General features: G+C 49.6%; 1 protein-coding gene across 3 annotated transcripts in view; it reads right to left on the reverse strand.

Annotated features, from left to right (window-relative positions):
* Window positions 1-16,799, reverse strand: part of ppargc1a (peroxisome proliferator-activated receptor gamma, coactivator 1 alpha) — a 33,806-nt gene extending 17,007 nt beyond the window's left edge. For 2 of the 3 annotated variants that reach the window (XM_029252475.1, XM_029252473.1), the window contains exons 1-5: window positions 16,603-16,799; window positions 13,277-13,456; window positions 2,519-2,713; window positions 1,709-1,828; window positions 372-738 (exon numbers count right to left, since the gene is read on the reverse strand). In XM_029252475.1, the coding sequence (XP_029108308.1) occupies window positions 372-738; window positions 1,709-1,828; window positions 2,519-2,713; window positions 13,277-13,456; window positions 16,603-16,650 (910 nt within the window). In that variant the 5' untranslated portion in view covers window positions 16,651-16,799. The remainder of the gene's footprint in view (window positions 1-371; window positions 739-1,708; window positions 1,829-2,518; window positions 2,714-13,276; window positions 13,457-16,602) is intronic. The other variant, XM_029252474.1, reaches the window with a different exon arrangement.
* Between the last annotated feature and the right edge of the window lie 300 nt (window positions 16,800-17,099).

The raw sequence follows: 17,099 nt of genomic DNA on the forward strand, positions 1-17,099 counted from the left end.
CGCCCTGCCCGAGCCCTCGCTAGCCAAGCCGTGGCCCTCCTCACGGCAACGCCCACAGCTGTCAGACTGACCCATCTCTCTTGCAGGGAGAGAGTACGAATGCATGTACCTAATGAACCTAGCGGCGGCCAGGCGCCGCGCGTCCAGGGCAGACTGCTGACCTGGCGGCCTTCCTCCTTCGCTGGACGGCGCACGTTCCGCTTTGGGCCGTGCACGGCCGTAGCCACGGCCATTCTTAAACGGTCCTGGGGTGAGGGGGGCAGGTGCTGCAGGTTCAGACTGTCCCTCAGTGTCAGCCCTGCGAATGCAACGCTTCCACTTCGCAGCGCCCACACCTGCCACACCACAAGCGCCAGCAGCCTTGCTCTCACCTCGCTGGGGAAGCAGTGGCGACTGCTGCGGTGGATGCTGTTGCTGCTGCTGCTGCTGCTGCTGCTGCTGAGATGAGGCACGCAGGGAGGATGACTTCTTCTTGGAGTTGGACGAGGAGCAGGAGGAGGACAAGGAAGACAAAGAGGAGGTGGATGAAGACGATGGCGAGGAGGAGGAAGCGCCCCCTGCTTTATCTTTGCTGCCGCTGCCACCATCCCGGCTGCTTTTTCGCTGGCCCCCTTTGCTAGGCGGAACGTCATCGCTGGCGGTCAGGTATTTGAGCAGCTCCGTGCAGGGACGCCGAACGCCGGGTCTGCTTTGGGCTTGGCAGGACCCCATGGGCCGACTGCTCCAAGGGTTCTCCATCTGCAGGCAGAGGGGGAATAAGCCGGCGTGTCTCAAAGCCCTTGTGTTAACCATACTTCCCCTCCTCCACCCCCCAGAAACGTCAGCACATCTGCAGAGCTCCTGCTCTGAGCTTCATCTGGAAGAGGGTGCCTCGCTTCCTCGGGGAGCCCTGCAGTCACTGTGCCTCACAAACGAATGAGTCAGAGTTTAAAATAGGCTCTTCGGATACAAAAACGCACACAAAATAAACTATTCTATATTTGCTGAACTATGCTGCAATGTTTCATAGCAACTAGTTCTGTCAGCTGTTATTTCTTGCAACAATATTCAGTTCTGAAAACATCTGTGACTTCAAACTGTTGAAAAATGTGACATATTTGGCTCTTTTGTTCAATTATTTTTTGATATCCAGACAGACAAACCATAAAAAATACTAAATAAAATGTAATAGCTTTTTAGCTATCCCAAATGTTGACACATCAATTTAAAATGTGCATTATAGACTTGTTTTACATTTTGACAACATAATTCACACTGATCTAATTTCAGTGAATCACTTTTCAGAGGTCTGAATTAAAAAATGGCACATAAATTTTTCATTTACGTACTGAGCATAAGCTGGTAACACCACAGCAAGAAAAGTAATTAAAATTTTAAATACTGTGTCTCAAAACCAATCCTTTACACCTGGTATCACATGGATATAACAGCATGTAAACTCTGTAGTTTAGATTAAACCATCAGTCTCAACAACGGCCTCAAAAATTGGCAGCTTACAGCAGCTAGATTTGCAGCTAATGGAACTAAAACCTTGATTTACAAGCACAATGGCCAACCACAATGAACTTGTTTTCTTTACACAACGGTACTCAGGTTAGAACATGGGAATTGAGGTTAAACACCTCTCTGAGCCAAAAAATAAAAGGACAGAATAAAACAAAGATAGACGTTGACAGCAGTGGATGGAAGCCATGTGGTCAGTGGTTACCTTGGCGACAGCGGGTGGCGGAGGCGGTCTGACCCTTTGACTGGCGGCTGCATAGCTCTGCGTCTTGCCTCCTGTGTAGCTGAGCTGCGAGTTCGCAGGCGCCAGAAGAAGCTTCTTCAGCTGTGGAGATGAGAGGAGGATGCACTTCAGGATGGATGTGTGGGAATGGGTGTTCCTCTAGATGACTTCAACCGCACTTAATTAAACCATCACGGCCAGCGGCTGACGGGCGTTCGTACTGGGTGCCACCGGGGGTGCTGGGTAATTAGGTTTGTCTTTGGGAATAGAAAAAAAAAAAAAAAAACTGCCCATACAGATTTAGATTTCTCACAATCTGTTCATCTAGTGCATAGAAGAGCCAGGAAACTGTCGCGTGTCTACGCAACAGGTTAGGTAACAGCCATCCAGGGGAAAACAAGTGGAGTCAGTCAGCCATGTGGGGTCAACATCAGTCCGAAGAGACAACGACTAAAGCACACAAATGAGCATTTTATCAGTCCTTCCACTAAACGAGCATCCAATGGGGTGCTCGTGGCTGGCCGTTGTCAGCGATGGCCAACGGAGACCATCTCTGGGCAGAAGGGCAGCGGGAGAGCGGGGCTCAGCACGTCAGCCTGCAACCAACAATGATCGAGGAACGCAAACACTGACATAGACGTGTGTTCACCCGTCCGAGGTTCAGGCCTTAATTAACAGAGGCGTGCAGGATGTTTGTGCTCTAAAAGCACGGCAGCGCATACACATTTTGCAGGAACCACCCAAGCAACAGTCCCTCTACAGCAGGGGTCCACCGCCCACCGAGCCCCTTACCAGAGACGGCTCCTCGGCCTCCGGGGTGGGCGGCGAGCCATCGGGTGTGGAAGGCCGACTCTGGTCGCTGACATTGGCCGCATCGCCGTCCGCCAAGGCCTCAAAGGAAAGCAGGCCGTCTTCGTCCACGGGAATGCTGTCCAGGGTCTCTGTGAGTACGGCCAGAAGGTTGGCCTCATTCTCCTCATCTATCTTCTTAGGAGGGGGAGCACACAGGGAAAAAGCACAGAGGAAAGAGAGAATTGTTTAAGGGGCATCATCGGGTTTCTTGCCCGCTAATTTATTTTTATATTTACTGTGGCTTTAGCACCATGCTTTTTTAGTTAATACCAAATTATTCAGCTTTCGTCACATCACATTTTTGCAGCGCCATTCCTTGTTTTTTTCTTAAATTCTTTCTTCAGTCTTCCTCCAAGTGAGATCAGTCACTCATATATAAAGCATGCGGCTTACTGGACCAAAATAATACCTCCCCAAAGAAATCCCTTAACAAGGCTGACACACTCGCAGCGACCGGAGAGGAAAGGAGGAAGGAAAACAATAGCGGCCAAGTCGACTTGCTTCAATTTCAATCCGCGGCTCCCTCTCCAGAACCCAACGATCAGCTTGTCGACAAGATGTTTGCAAAAAATCCTCCGATAAGAAGAATTATAGCACGCTAATGCTGAATGACTTCTTTAAAAAAATCTTCCGCAGAGCCAGGAAGACGCAGAAGTGAGAGGACAGCGTCAACTAAAATAAACGCCCGTCAATTCCGTGCTTTGGTTGTCTTTGTGTGCGATCGCCCTCGACAAAAGTCACATCCAGAAGGGGAAAAGCAACGCAGCTAATTATTTACTTATTATTTATCTGACATATTCCTCCAAGGTGACTTACAGCTGAGGTTCGTACACTAAGCTACTTATACTGATGTACCCATTAATACAGCAAGGCAATTTTTACTGCATCATTTCAGGGTAAGTACCTTGATCAAGGTGGAAGGATTCAAACCTGGGAGCTTTAAGATACCTTTGGAGACAGACTGGCTGACCCCAAGGGGACCAGCACATAACTGGCACGCTGTGGGATGTAGGTGATCCGATCACTCTGTGTGCAGCTGTTAATGCCCAAAGCAGCCACCTTCTTGCAGATGTGTCCACTCTGCTTCCCGCTTCTTTCTGTACATTTCATCATCGCTGGTACCTTCTGATCTGACGTTTCTCTCCTATCAGTCTGATCACCCGTTACATTCATGTTACATTCGTGTGTGGGTGGCATCATGGTTAAAGATGCAGCCTTGCACCTGATGGAGTGTACCTACTTTTTTCAATCGCCTACTCTTCCTTATTTACTCTTTATTTATCCTATTATATATTTTGCATTCATTTTATTTTTACATATTGAATATATTACTGTAAACTCCATGCTGTAGAAAGTTCTAGAAAGACAGCATGCCTGTAACTTGATAAAAATCCACTTGTAGAGACTGCAGACTAAAAGGCCTTGGATGGTTTTGTTTTGATACAATGAGGTAAGTAAGTTTCAGGCTGTATTGAAGATGGAGCAGAGACATGCTGGGGCACACGAGATGCGAGATACATGAAAAATCAGTGTATGTGAACGTCAGCAATGGTGACACCAGATGAAATTCTACTTAACAGTAATAAAACCTTTTTTAGTCTTTTCTATGTCTCATCACTGAGTCTCCAAAGAATCGAGAATTGTCAGAATTCAAGAAGTAAAAATGATCAGTTTCTACACGCTCAAAGGACACAGGTTTGAATCCAAACTCCAGCTGTAGTACCCTTGATCAAGGTACTCAGTTGATACAATAAAAATTACCCTGCTGAATAAATGAGTAAATCAGCCTAAATAGCCTAATGGACAAACGTAACACTAAATCACTAGGTTTCATAAATAATGGTCAATAATAAATGTACAAACCGTTATTCTGATGCATCTGTCCTTTCAAAGCTTTATAAATTATATTCTTATTTTTCCAAAGATTTCAGAGTAATATGTTGATATGCAGGATCTTTTGTGAGTTACCGGCTGCTGATGGGTACTGTGGTACTTTACCTCTCAAGGTTATACACATGCAATTTATCAGTTAGAATTAGCATGGTCACATCCTTTGGCAGCAATATGCTTAAAAGAGGACGAACACACACACACACACACGCGCACACACGCACACACGCACGCAATAATAGAGGGAGAATATCTGGCTAATGTGTAACACCTAGGCAAACTCACCATGAAGGCTCTAACTGAGCAGCCCTCCTCCGTCAGCTGCAGTAGTCTAGGTTCGCCAAACATATTGCACGTCCCATAATGCCCTTTAATTTTTGGGCGGCAAGGCTGTTGAGGTGCTCGCAAACCCTAGTTAACGTTTCAGAGTGATACCACAGACGGCAAAAAGGCCCTCGCAGGGCCACTTGCCAACAGCAGGAAACAGTTTCATATGAATTAACAGCTGCTGGAACAAACCGCCATCCTCCGTGCATCGCGTTCCGTCACCGAGAGCCATGCAGCGCTCATGAGCCGCGACGTTATACCAGGGACCGTGGTGGGGGGGGTTGTGTAAAAGCACTGATCTCATTGGCTGCCATCTGCTCATCGACGTCCATAGCCTGTTTTGGATGTGAGGCTGTGGAAAGATGTGCTCCGCCGCTGCGGTGCCGTTGCCAAGCGTCTCGTTTCCTGGATGTAGGGGCAGGCAGTTCCGACCGCAAACTGCGGCAGACTCAAGGTGAAAGGTCAAATGATGGAGGCGTGCGGGAGCTATGCGTGTCTATGGTCCGTGAGACTGGATCAGCAACCGGGAGCAACGTACTACTGGTGAGAACCCCATAAACATCGCACATATCATAAACAGGAAGACCATAAAGAGCTTGCTGCAAACTTACACTTCATTTCCTACTTCGACTGAGGGAGGAGGGCAGCAGGTAGTGCAGCGGTTACAGCTACTGTCTTCTGCTCAAAGGATCTGGCTTTGAATCCTCCTCCTGCTGTAGTAGCCTTGATCGAGGCACTTTTCCTAAAGCGATACAGTGAAAATGACCCCGCTGTGTAAATGGGTATCGGTTCTGGGTAAGTACCTCCACCAGTGGTACTACAGCAGGAGTGGGGATTCAAACTGAGGACCGTTGATTAAAAGACAAAGGCTCTAATTGTTATACCTATTTGACCCCCCATTGCCTGCCCTACTGACTGTGGCCCAGCCATCCTCCCCGAACCCCACACAGCGCTCCAACAGCTGGTCTTTTCTCACGCCCCAGGCCACTCCATTAACCTCTTCCGTAAGCCAAATGCAGACCCTGAAACTTGAGCGAATTCAAACACAGCTCCAGGGTGGTGGAAACACACTGGTCCCGTGTGCAGGACCAGGCGGCGGATTTCAACAGCGATGCCGACTTTACTGATCAAGGAAGAAGATGAGAAATTTTGTTTTGTGCAACAACTCCAAGGCCCTCAAAACACACACACACACACACACACACACACACACACACACACACACACACACACACACACACACACACACACAGAGTTAATGGAGCTCACAAGATTACACAGCTCATTATGTATTAAGCCAATTCAATTCTGAAGGTGTCATTCACTCCAAATGATTAAATTAGCTATAAAACACTGCAGAGCCTCAGCTTGCCCTCAGGGGGTGCTACCAGTCATCAGTTACCAGGTGAGGCCTTTCTTCTAAGGCAGGTCGTCTCTGAAGGTGCCCCTGTTTGACGGCAGAAGTGCTCTTCTTCACCGGTATTATTCACACGATGAATGGCCCAGCACTCACATGCAGACCCCTTGGGGAGCATCGCTGCTCTGTTTACCACTCATCCACTCGTGCATTACAGTGTTCACGACCAGAAAGGTGTCAGACATCGAATTTCAAGTGCATTAAAGAAAAAAGCATACCAGAGTAGGGCATGTGCACTCACGTCAAGGCATTTTGACAACTAGCGTAGGTTTCATGGTAAAGGAAGGTACAGAAGTGGTTTACCGTTGTCTTCTTCCAAACATTTTGGTTGGGAACGCGCAAACTCTAAACAACCCGAGGCAGATTCAAACCTTTGTCTAAATTTGCAACTAAGGCACTGGGAGGCACCACTGTTACCGCTTGTGTCACCTCACCGCTCCATCAAAAGGCTGCCTTCATAAAGTGGGACTTTCAATTGGGTAAGAAGAACCTGAAAACGGCCTTGTTATGTTGGCAAAGTCAGCAGAAGAGATCATGGGGTTCCGTTGCCACCGAGACCAAATTTGGAGGAAATCAGATCATCCAGCAGACGTCTCATCCGGCCGTGTTCGCCTTCCATCCAACGGGTCCACTCAGCCATAAACTGTACCTAATAAGCTGGCCGGACCATCAGTGGTGTCAAAGTTGCACTCGGACAGTTGAATGGAAGTGTTGCCGTTTTGGGTTTTCCCACGCGCTCTCTGCCATGAGATCAAGGGATGAAGCTTTTCTCAAAAGCAACTTTTGATGTTACACAACTTACAGTTATTTAGACACTGATACAGCTGGGTAATTTTTACTGGAGCAATTTAGGAGAAGTACCTTGCTCAAGGGTACTACAGCTGAAGATGGGATATGAACCTGCAACCTTTAGGTCCAAAGGCAGCAGCTCTAACCACTATGTTCCCAGCTGCCCTGTTGACTACAACTACAAGGACTGCTCATCTTATGGGCAGTCAAGTTATGAATTTTCAAAAATGCCACCACTTCACTATTTATTTATTTGATTTTAATTGAATTTCATTCACTTAATATTTCCTGTAGTCTCTATAGGTACAGGAGAGAACGGTTTACTCTCTGAGCTAACAGATGACAGTAATGAGCACCCAAAAGGACCAGGAGTGTGGGACCGCATAATTCAGCTCACTTCCACGGTGTTTACAACTCGTGTCTGGTGTTCCTAAGTGCTGGAGATCAATAACAAAAGTACGAATGCTGAACGTGTTAACAGAATGAAGCAGGTTCGCTCTTGTTCTACACACACCGCCACGAGCCACCAGGGTGCAGGCACAGGCAATGGCTCCGCCACTGGACCGAGTCCGGGAAATCGGGGGGGTGGAGAACGTGAAGAGGTGGGCTCCTGTGCCTGGCTCCACCCCAAATGTTAAAAAAAAAAAAAATTAAGCTCACCCCTCATGACCTTCAACCTTGTGACCCAGCTTTGGAGGTGAAGGGACCGAGCACACAACCAGCACATTACTAGGCGGGTGAGACTATCACATAACGGGACGAAAGTGATCAGATACTGTCGTGCAGCGTTACACATCTCAGAGCAAAAATATATGGCTATTGAATCCATAGATTGTCTGGAAGGGCAGTCGAAGGCAGTCGATTTGATTCAGCAGTGAAAGGTCACACTATTCAACTTACGCTCAAAGCTAGTACAATATGAAGAAAACTCAGGAAAGCAAATGATATTATCAGCATCCAGACCCACGCACCCCCACACCACGCAAGCTCTTCGCTCATTACTAAGTAAAACACATTATCTTTCAGCTCGGCATCCCTGGCGACCGTAAGCTGCGGTCAAGACGCGGTCCAAGGAGGCCGTGTGTACCTCCAGAACCCAGGAATGGAGCATCCACTGAAGTGCCTGCAAGGGGCGCCGTGCTGCACAGCATCCCTCTTTAGCATAGACAAAGCGGGAAGGATTAATACCGAAGGGAGAAATGGTGCGCGCGCACACACACACACACACACACACACACACACACACTCAGTGGTCCACATTCACACCTGTATTGAGCGCTTCAGCACATCCAAAAGACGCAGAGATCGGCAATAACACACACACCTGACACCTATTTCAGACTGATTACTCCCTTTTTGACACATATGAAATTATCACATATGGAACATGCTGAAGTTTCCTTTCAAGCCGTGTCCTGTGCTGCTGGTTTAACACCCGACTTCTCCTCTGTTCATCTTATCATATCATATACCATATTTATTCTGCTTCTCTTCCTGTGCTTGAGTTCCCCAGTGCCTGAACACTCCAGTTTCAGGGAATCAGATCCTCCATCTGACAAGCACTCCATAGGCTCCTCCCACAGACAGGCCCCTCCCACTGATAGGAGTCCTTTAGGAAGGAAGGGTATGACCTTGGGGCAACTACCCATTATTCTGTACTGGGAGTGCGTCGGTCTGAAGTTACTTCTGCATGTTTTGATCATCCCTCCATCCTTCCATTTTCATTAACCACTTGTTCCGAGCAGGGTCGTGGTGGTCCGGAGCCTATCCTGGCATCACTGGGCGCAAGGCAGAGAGGGGGTACACCCTGAATGGGACACCAGTCTGTTTCAGCGTTGTCACATGTGCACGCACTCACTAATTTGTTAACATGCTAAGGGCATTTTAGAATTAACAATCCACCTGAATTACTTGGGTTTAGGCTGTGGGGGGAAACCAGAGCACAGCCGCACAGACATGGAGCAAACATGCAAACTCCACACAGACAGAGCCACATTCGAACCTACACCCAACACCTTAGGCACCATGAGGCGGCAGTGCTACTTGCGGTGCTTTCATGTCATCCATGTTTTAATCAGTGACTGACTGATGACTGATCAATAGCTGATCAGCATGTCACACACACACACACACACACACACACACACACACACACACACACTTCCTATGCTAAAAAGCATCATGACAAAGCACAGCTTCTGGGCATTTACAGTGTCTTCAAAGAGTACACTTATTTGAAAATGGATCAGACTGACTGACACACAAGACCCCATAATGACAAAGGGAAAAGAAATATTTAGAATTTTTTGCAAATTTATTAAAATTTAAAAAAAAAAAAAAAAAAACTGAAATCACTTATTTGCATCATTTACATGCATCTGCTGGCCCTGTATCTGTGAAGTTGATTCTATCAATAAGTGTAACAGAGGTGGCCCTTCCCAGGAGACCCAGGAGGCGAAGAAGGCACCGACACACACCGTGTACTCGGTGAGGTCCTACATGGTCCCGCACCAACATGCCACTAGCGATGCCCCCACCCCCGGCTGCGAGGAGGCGACGCTGCAGATCAATACCTGTTACAGGTGAGGGAAGCAGACGGCTGCTCAGATCCCATCAGACCCCCCTGTGCATGTAGATGAGGTTGGACAGAGTGCCCCCCCGATGGCCTCCTCCAGGGAAATAAAGAACAGGGCCGTTTCCATCTGCTCTCAGCTTCTCGCAGGAAGGAAGCGATCGGGCGCCGGAGCTTATTGGCTCAGCGGCTCCGGTCAGGTTCGAGGGGGTTGTTCGGGAAGCTTTGAGCAGATTACCTACAGGTCTAAAAATACCCGACCACCACCCCCAGGACTCCGGCTCCCTCAAACGAGCAAGCCTTCTCATGGCTTGAACCTCATCGCGCAACCTTCTGCGAACCAGCCCAGACTATACAAGGCAGTGTATACGTCTCTGTTTGGGACACGGACACCCCGCCCCTCGAGGAAAGTCTGCGTGAGCTGCGCTTAATTATATGTATCATGACGGCACTCCCACCACAAACCCACCCTCGTGGGTCAGACTGATCGAAAGAAGTGTCCGAGAAGAGGAAAGGTCTGACCGCCGTGGTATTCCGGCTGCCCTGCCAGCCTCGCCTCCACTTTTATAATTAGCCGAGGCCTCGTCCCCCCAAGCCCCTTCCCCAGGACCCGTGCTGCTGTACCTTTGCATAGGAAACATCAGCGCATGACCTGCTGGACCTGGATGTGCTGCTGGGAATGTGGGGGGAGGGGGTTGAATGGTCAGCCGCTCCGCTTCATCAAAACCCAGAGCTGGCAGCCTGTGGGGGGCACCATAGTGCCAGTGCCCATGCCCTGGATGTGCACATCTGATGCGCTGTCCTCCTGGCACCGCCTCCTGACCTTCAGCAGACAAAAATGGGCTCTACCCTCATAGCAGTAAAACACATCTAATTTCATTCTGTAATAACTTACTGGACATATACTGTATACATCCGAGCATGTCTGGAAGTGATGTTTTAAAAAATATTACATTATTCAGCCGAAGCCGTCATTCAATGTGACTTACAGCGTTCAATATTTAGCAGCTATTCTCTCCAAATATGAGCCCCCTGCTCGGAATGTGACTCATTCCGAATCGTGGACAGGAAAGGAACAAAAAGTGCAACAGATGGTGACTCAAACACCGTTCCACTCTCCTCTTGGTCTCGCAACCGAGCACCGTGCACCGAGACCCGAGAAGTTCGGACGGGAAGCAACCGACGGGCCATCCGGAGTTCATCCTGGGGTTCGGTCGAGCTCTCTTCCTGGCGGAGGTGATGCAGCCGGGGCTTTTAATAAACGCAAAAATCTTACAAACTGCCTGTATCTAATCTCTGACATCTCAAGGCTCCCTATCTGAGTGTTGATAGCTCTGTTTTTAATGTGCTGTGTTCTCCCACACGGCTGCAGAGCGCGTACAGCGGAGCGCGGAGCCTCGGGCGCCTCTCCTTCTAATCACAGTAAATAAAACATGGCGTCGGAACAGCCGTTCCTCTCCTGCTGCAGCTTTAATGGTTCAGGCCAAAAGTGGCCCTCATGCCTCATTAATTGGATAGTGCTGGAGATATCAGGTCTGTGTTTCGGTCGACGCCCCCTGCTGGCGGGAGGGTGGCATGGCGGTGTACACCACGGGATGCTCGTTCTCCTTCGGCTCCCTTTCGGGCCACCGGCCTGTGAGTTTTAGGTCTACAGAATGGTGCATGGTACTGGAGCGTAACGGCTACCCGGGTTCTTCGGACCAGGCTGTCCTAAGAGCTCCCCTCCGCGCATCTGTGGGCCATGTGGGCCAAGGCGGAACTGGGTTGTGCCTAGAAGGTGGTTATAGGGTAGCTGCCCTGGACTGAAACACACTTTCCTGGAAGGCCGTTCCACTTTGCGTAATCCAGTTGCTCTTTAACCATGTCACTTCCCGTGACTCTGCACCCAACCAAGATGAGCGATGGAGGGCAGCGCTTGCGTGGCTTGGCGGAGTGCTCACCTCTGCGGTCAAACCATTTGCTCAAACTCTAAATGATAACTGCGGTGGCTGGCTGCCGGGGTGCAGGGCGAAACAAAAGAAACACAAAATGAAACTCAACCGGTGCCAAAAATAAAATCGCCCTCCATCCTGATGTAATCCACCAGAAACTTTCCCGTACTGTTCCGTGTGAGCTTTCAAAAAGAAAAAAAAAAAAAAAAAACACCCTTCAGAGTCACTCACAGCCAAAGGAAAACCCAAAATGGGTTGATGTCTGAGGACAAAACGTCTGCGAATGAGCACTGACAGCGGAGCTTGCAGCCCGACCGCCCGGCTCAGACGCGTTCCCTAAATCGGTGGGATTTGGAGTCAGAAAGCAGCTCCGAAATACGTCAGGTGCTGCACTGCGCTGTAGCTCCACATTCCCGCTACTCAAACGCGCCGAGCCACGAGCCAGTCAGCCGGGAGACCGTGGAAGGCCCAAGAACGGCAATTAGCGTTAGCAAAGTCTCGCGATCAAAATTTTTCTACAGAAACAGAGCAGAGTAACATCACCCAACGCCAGAACAGGAACAATTATTTCCAAACCAGCGGGACGATCAAAGCTCCCTCCTGACAGATGCAGAAAATAATTAGTAATGAACCACCTGTTCATTCAACAAAAACAGCTCGATCGCCAATACTACACGTTTTCCGGACTTTGGCTTGGAGGAGTGATGGAAACACATATGCAATGCGGTTAACGTTTAACCGTGGCCCTTTGAAGGTATTGCACAACCCAGAATTGAGGGCAGGGTTGCTTCAGTGTCTCCAATAGCTGAGCTTGAGCCTAAAGAATGGTGCTTGACCCAATAAACTTCTCTCGGAAAAGACAGATGCCGCAGGTCAACGGCAATCACCAGGTCATCTCAGGTTATCGCCGATGGTGGCGTTTCACTTTGTACCTCTGGAAGCGGTGATCCACTTCAAAGAGATTTTTGTTTGTAAACTTTCTTATCTTGATGTGACACTTGACTGTTTCTGTCGAACACCCGAATGGATTGCAGACATACGAAACATATGTATTATTGATCTGACAGTTTCCACCAAAGTGACTTGGAATATGAAGTTTGTACACTCAGCTACTTAGAGTTATTTACCCATGTATGAGGCAGGATCAGTTTTACTGTATCAGTTCAGGGTAAGTACCTTGGGTGGCACAGTGGTACATTGAGTATCGCTGCTCTCTCACAGCACCTGGGTGTGCGAGAGGATGTGGGTTCGATCCTCATTTATCTGTGTGGAGATTGCATGTTCTCCCTGTGTCTGCGTGGGTTTCCCCTGGGTGCTCTGGTTTCCTCCCACACTCCAAAGATGTGCTGTTCAGGTTCCCCCGTAGTGTGTGAGTGACAGAGAGAGTGTGTTCCACTGATGTACGGATGAATGACCCAGTGTAAGTAGTGCATCTATCAGTGTAAGTCACCTTGTTGAATAAGGTGTGTGGGCTCATAACACTACATAGAGGTTGCTGGATGTTGCTTTGGTGAAAAGCATCTGCTAAATAAATTGATGTAAGGGTAACAGAACATGAGTGGAAATTCCAACCCGAGTCCTTCCAGCGAAAAGGGATGGCTCTAAACACTACGCCACCTGCCTAGCTCTGACTGGGAGTGCATTTAACCCTTCAGGTCAACATTTTTGATAAACTGTTGAGCAAACAGAGAAGTGCACATTTTAGCATCAGTGTGTTACGAGCGTTCCAGAAGATAAAAGGAAAGGATCACGGAAGCAAGAAGACGTCTTACCTCAAACAGGTTGGAGGCCTCATTGCTGTACTGAGTGGAGATGATTTCTGATTGGTCACTGTACCACTTGAGTCCGCCCAGAAAACCGTCAGCATCCAGGTCACTGACATCCAGTTCAGAGAGGTCGAGTTCTGGGAGGTCTGCGCAGAGAGGCTGGTCTTCGCCGACCAGGGCAGCATACTGGGGGGCAGAACAACGAAAAGCATCACATTAGAGCCCTGTAACTATATCATGCAAGCAGGGCTGAGCAAGAGAGATGCTCATGTTGATTTAATCAGGATGCTTTTTTCTTCAGGAACTAAAGAAAAAAAAAATTATTTTGTTATTGCCGTTTTTATACCAGTATTCCCACCCTTCCCGGAAATCCTTGAGCCGCTGTAAGCTGTGATCCACTACAAATATTGATATATCAGTTATTCATTATGCTAATTCTTGCAGCCCCAACTTACTCTTCAGCAAAATAAATACACAAGGGCCCATAAACATTGCTGATTGGCTGTTTCTCTTCATAAATGCTGCTGATTGGCTGATTGTGCCATTATGCACTGCTGACTGGTAGTGGCATAAACATCGCTAATTGGCTGTGTGTGCGCATAAACATTGCTAGCTGGCTGCATGTGCTCCTAAACGCCGCTGATTGGCTGAAAGTACTGTTGCCCACTACTGATTGGCCGTGTGTTGTAATAAGCGTTGCTAATTACCCGAGTGTGCACGTAAATGTTGCTGATTGGCGAATAGTCCTGTTATCCTCTGCTGATTGGCTACGTGTTGTCATAAATGTTGCTAATTGGCTGAGTGTTCCCCATAAATGCTGCTGATTGGCTGCAGGTTCACATGCACATTGTTGATTGGCAGCGGGTGTTCATTATTTCTGAGATGGGTGCTCAGTCCTCTTTTTTTGATGTTGTGCCTTTCCACGAGGCAATGAGCACCATCGCTCATCTGGATGAAGAGCCTTCTCTTTTTCTACATTTTTCCGCAGCCGTTTTGGGCCAGACGTCGCTAAATGCTGCCTGCTGACAAGTCCTGACTCATAGCCCGTGTTTTCGGAATTTCCACAGCCGGTTTGTCAGTCTTCAAACTGTCAGATCCATCAGAGTGAAAAAAGCAGAAGGACCCAAGTTTTGTAGCGCTAACAGGCCAACTTGGGCACAATGTTTACAACACAAAACTGACAGGAACATCCCTCACCGTAAACAATTTTCTGGGACGACTCGCCTAACCCCCATTACTCATTCGGCTGCCAAGATGATACAAATGTTAATTGCCTTAGCAGTTATGCTTGCAGCAAGGTTATTCCGCTGTTATAACGCTCCCGCACGAAGCATCAAACGGAAACTTTCGGGTGGAACTGCCAGTTTGCAGGGAAATGTGGTGAAATACCTGGCACCGAGCCAGGTACGAGTACCGAGAAGTTGCCGGCGTGTTCCGGAAGGATTTTCCTAAGATGTCAAGTCGCCGCTGCTATGCGATGGCTCACAAAGGCTCAGAGATGCACTGCAACGTGAGCTTCGAGTGGTATGTCTCGCGGCTTGGTCCTGACCCACCGGGCTCGTCCGCGACGGGCCGACAGGACGACTGCGGCGGAGCGCTAACCGCCCGGTAAACGCAACGCGCGGTCAGCTGGTGAGATGTCAGGCGCAGCTGTTAGCGCGGCCCTGAGACAGGACCCCGGCTTATCTCGGCGCGAAAGGTCTCTTGGCTCGCGCTCCGGGACACGCGGCCGACGCCTCTTGCGTTCGGCGGCTTTTTCGGACGGGCACGGCTCGGAGCGCGGGCTCGGGGTCAAAGGTCGGCTCGGGCCAACAACAATTCGTGTGTCACGGGTCAAAAGGCAGACAAACACGTGAAGGATGGGACATAACTGTCTGCCGCCTGTTTACGCTCCAGCCACATCAAAGCGGTGGGGAAAAAAAAAAAATCACGAAAGACCCAGAGTCCTTTGGGCTGTATGAGATTTAAACTGGTCTACAGCCCAAGACACGATGTCACCTGATGATCCTTCCAGAAGATCATTTTTATTCGCTCTTCCCATTCGCCGCTCCAAGGCACCAAGAGGAACAGCCAGGAGCAACAGGGCAAGAAGAGAGTTGAGGTGAAATCTACCCTGATTTACACATCTGACAGGAGCAGCACCCCCCAGTGGGGCAGTTCCCACGCCGGGGCAGGTTTCACTCATCCCGGGGCTGCATTTAACCTCATCTACCAGCAACCGGGAGCCGTTTCAGCAGCACTGAGCAGTGTGAGCAGAGCTGAGTGTACAACCTGGGGCTGAGACAGGAGCTCGGATACAGTGAAGCCCTGCTGCTGTAGCAGACGCGCGCGCGCGCACGCATTTATATGTAGATACATAGAGTATACACACACACACCTACGTAATATACATGCGTATTTTTTTCTGGAAAAAAAAAAACAGCGTTTAAATTGAAAATGTTAAACCTTTTTCTATTTTGACAATATTTACTTTGCGTCGCTCAATTCTGTACAGAATTTGTCTTTTCTTTAGAGTGGGATTTCAGCTGCAGAAAATATGTATACTTTTGTATCCAGCAAAAGATTAACTACGTGACAAGTGGAATTATTCTACGCAGGAGGCGAGAGCGGCTGAGCTGAGCGATCGAATCCCACAGACGCGGAGTAGTGGTCGAATCCCGGCGAGCGCAGCGCTGACACGAGGAGTCGGGAGGATAAGGAGCGGAAACGAGCACCACACACACAGACAGACAGTATCGCCAGGATTTCTTCATTGGGAGGAGCACTGTGTGAGAGAGCAGAGGAGCTGAATGTCCGCAATGATCCCGAGTCGGACCCGCCGATTGTCGGCGGTGTTAATCATGGCAGTTACACACGGCGTGCGTGTCTCTCTCTCTCTCTTTCTCACAAACACACAGGCATGATAATCATAATGTGTCTGTCGCTCGTGCCCCGGGTTCAGAACCAGCCTACACGCTCCCGATGACAAATAATAATAGCAAACAAACACAGCCGTGTCCTGTAACCAGTCCTTATGACTGTTTCGGACACCGTGACAGTTAGTTCATTTCGGAACCTCAGTCAAACTGTAGCACACTAGGGATCTATTTCTTCAAAACGCACGCGCGCACACACACACAAAGACAGAGATCCGTGCCCTCCTCGCGCTCCAGCACCGCTGACAAATACACTGACTGTGTTACTTTGTCTCCATCCCTCATATTCCCACGATCCGCGTCTCACAAGCACCGTTACTTTGCCTCCGCTCCTCGTGCCCGAGGCTCGTGCCCGCCGATTAAGGCACCGGTCCGATCGCGCCGTCCGGCTGCGGGTCCGAGCGCAGCGCTGCTCACCTCCAGCTCCCTCCATACAGAGTCCTGGTCGCATCTGTCCCACGCCATCCACGAGTCCGTTCGCGCACGAGTCCACGCAAGAGTTCTTCCACGCACGAGTCCACCCGGAGTGAGAAAGGGGGTCGCGCGCTCGCTCGCAGCCGCGGAACTGCCCCCTCGCCGAGCACGCGCTAAAGGCACCTGTCTTACAACTGCCTGCCATCACATGACGAAGCTATTAAAAGTAGGCGGCAGGGAGGGGACCCCCCACCCCACCCCACCCCACCCCCAGCCTCGCTGCGCGCGGATGACGCACGGCCGACAGGCGGAGTCCGCGAGCGCGCGCCGGTCCGCCTCCACGCGCACAACCCAGCGCGCTGGGAAGCTTTCACATCAAAAGCGCTTCGCACGCAGCCGGCGGACCTCACACCCTGAGGGACACACCCCGGAAGAGAGAGCCCGCGCCTCGGACCGGGCTGTGGGGGTGGTGGGAGTGGTGGGAGTGGGGGGGGGGGGGT

The sequence above is a fragment of the Scleropages formosus genome, chromosome 5 (assembly GCF_900964775.1).
Source record: "Scleropages formosus chromosome 5, fSclFor1.1, whole genome shotgun sequence".
Classification (NCBI taxonomy): domain Eukaryota; kingdom Metazoa; phylum Chordata; class Actinopteri; order Osteoglossiformes; family Osteoglossidae; genus Scleropages; species Scleropages formosus.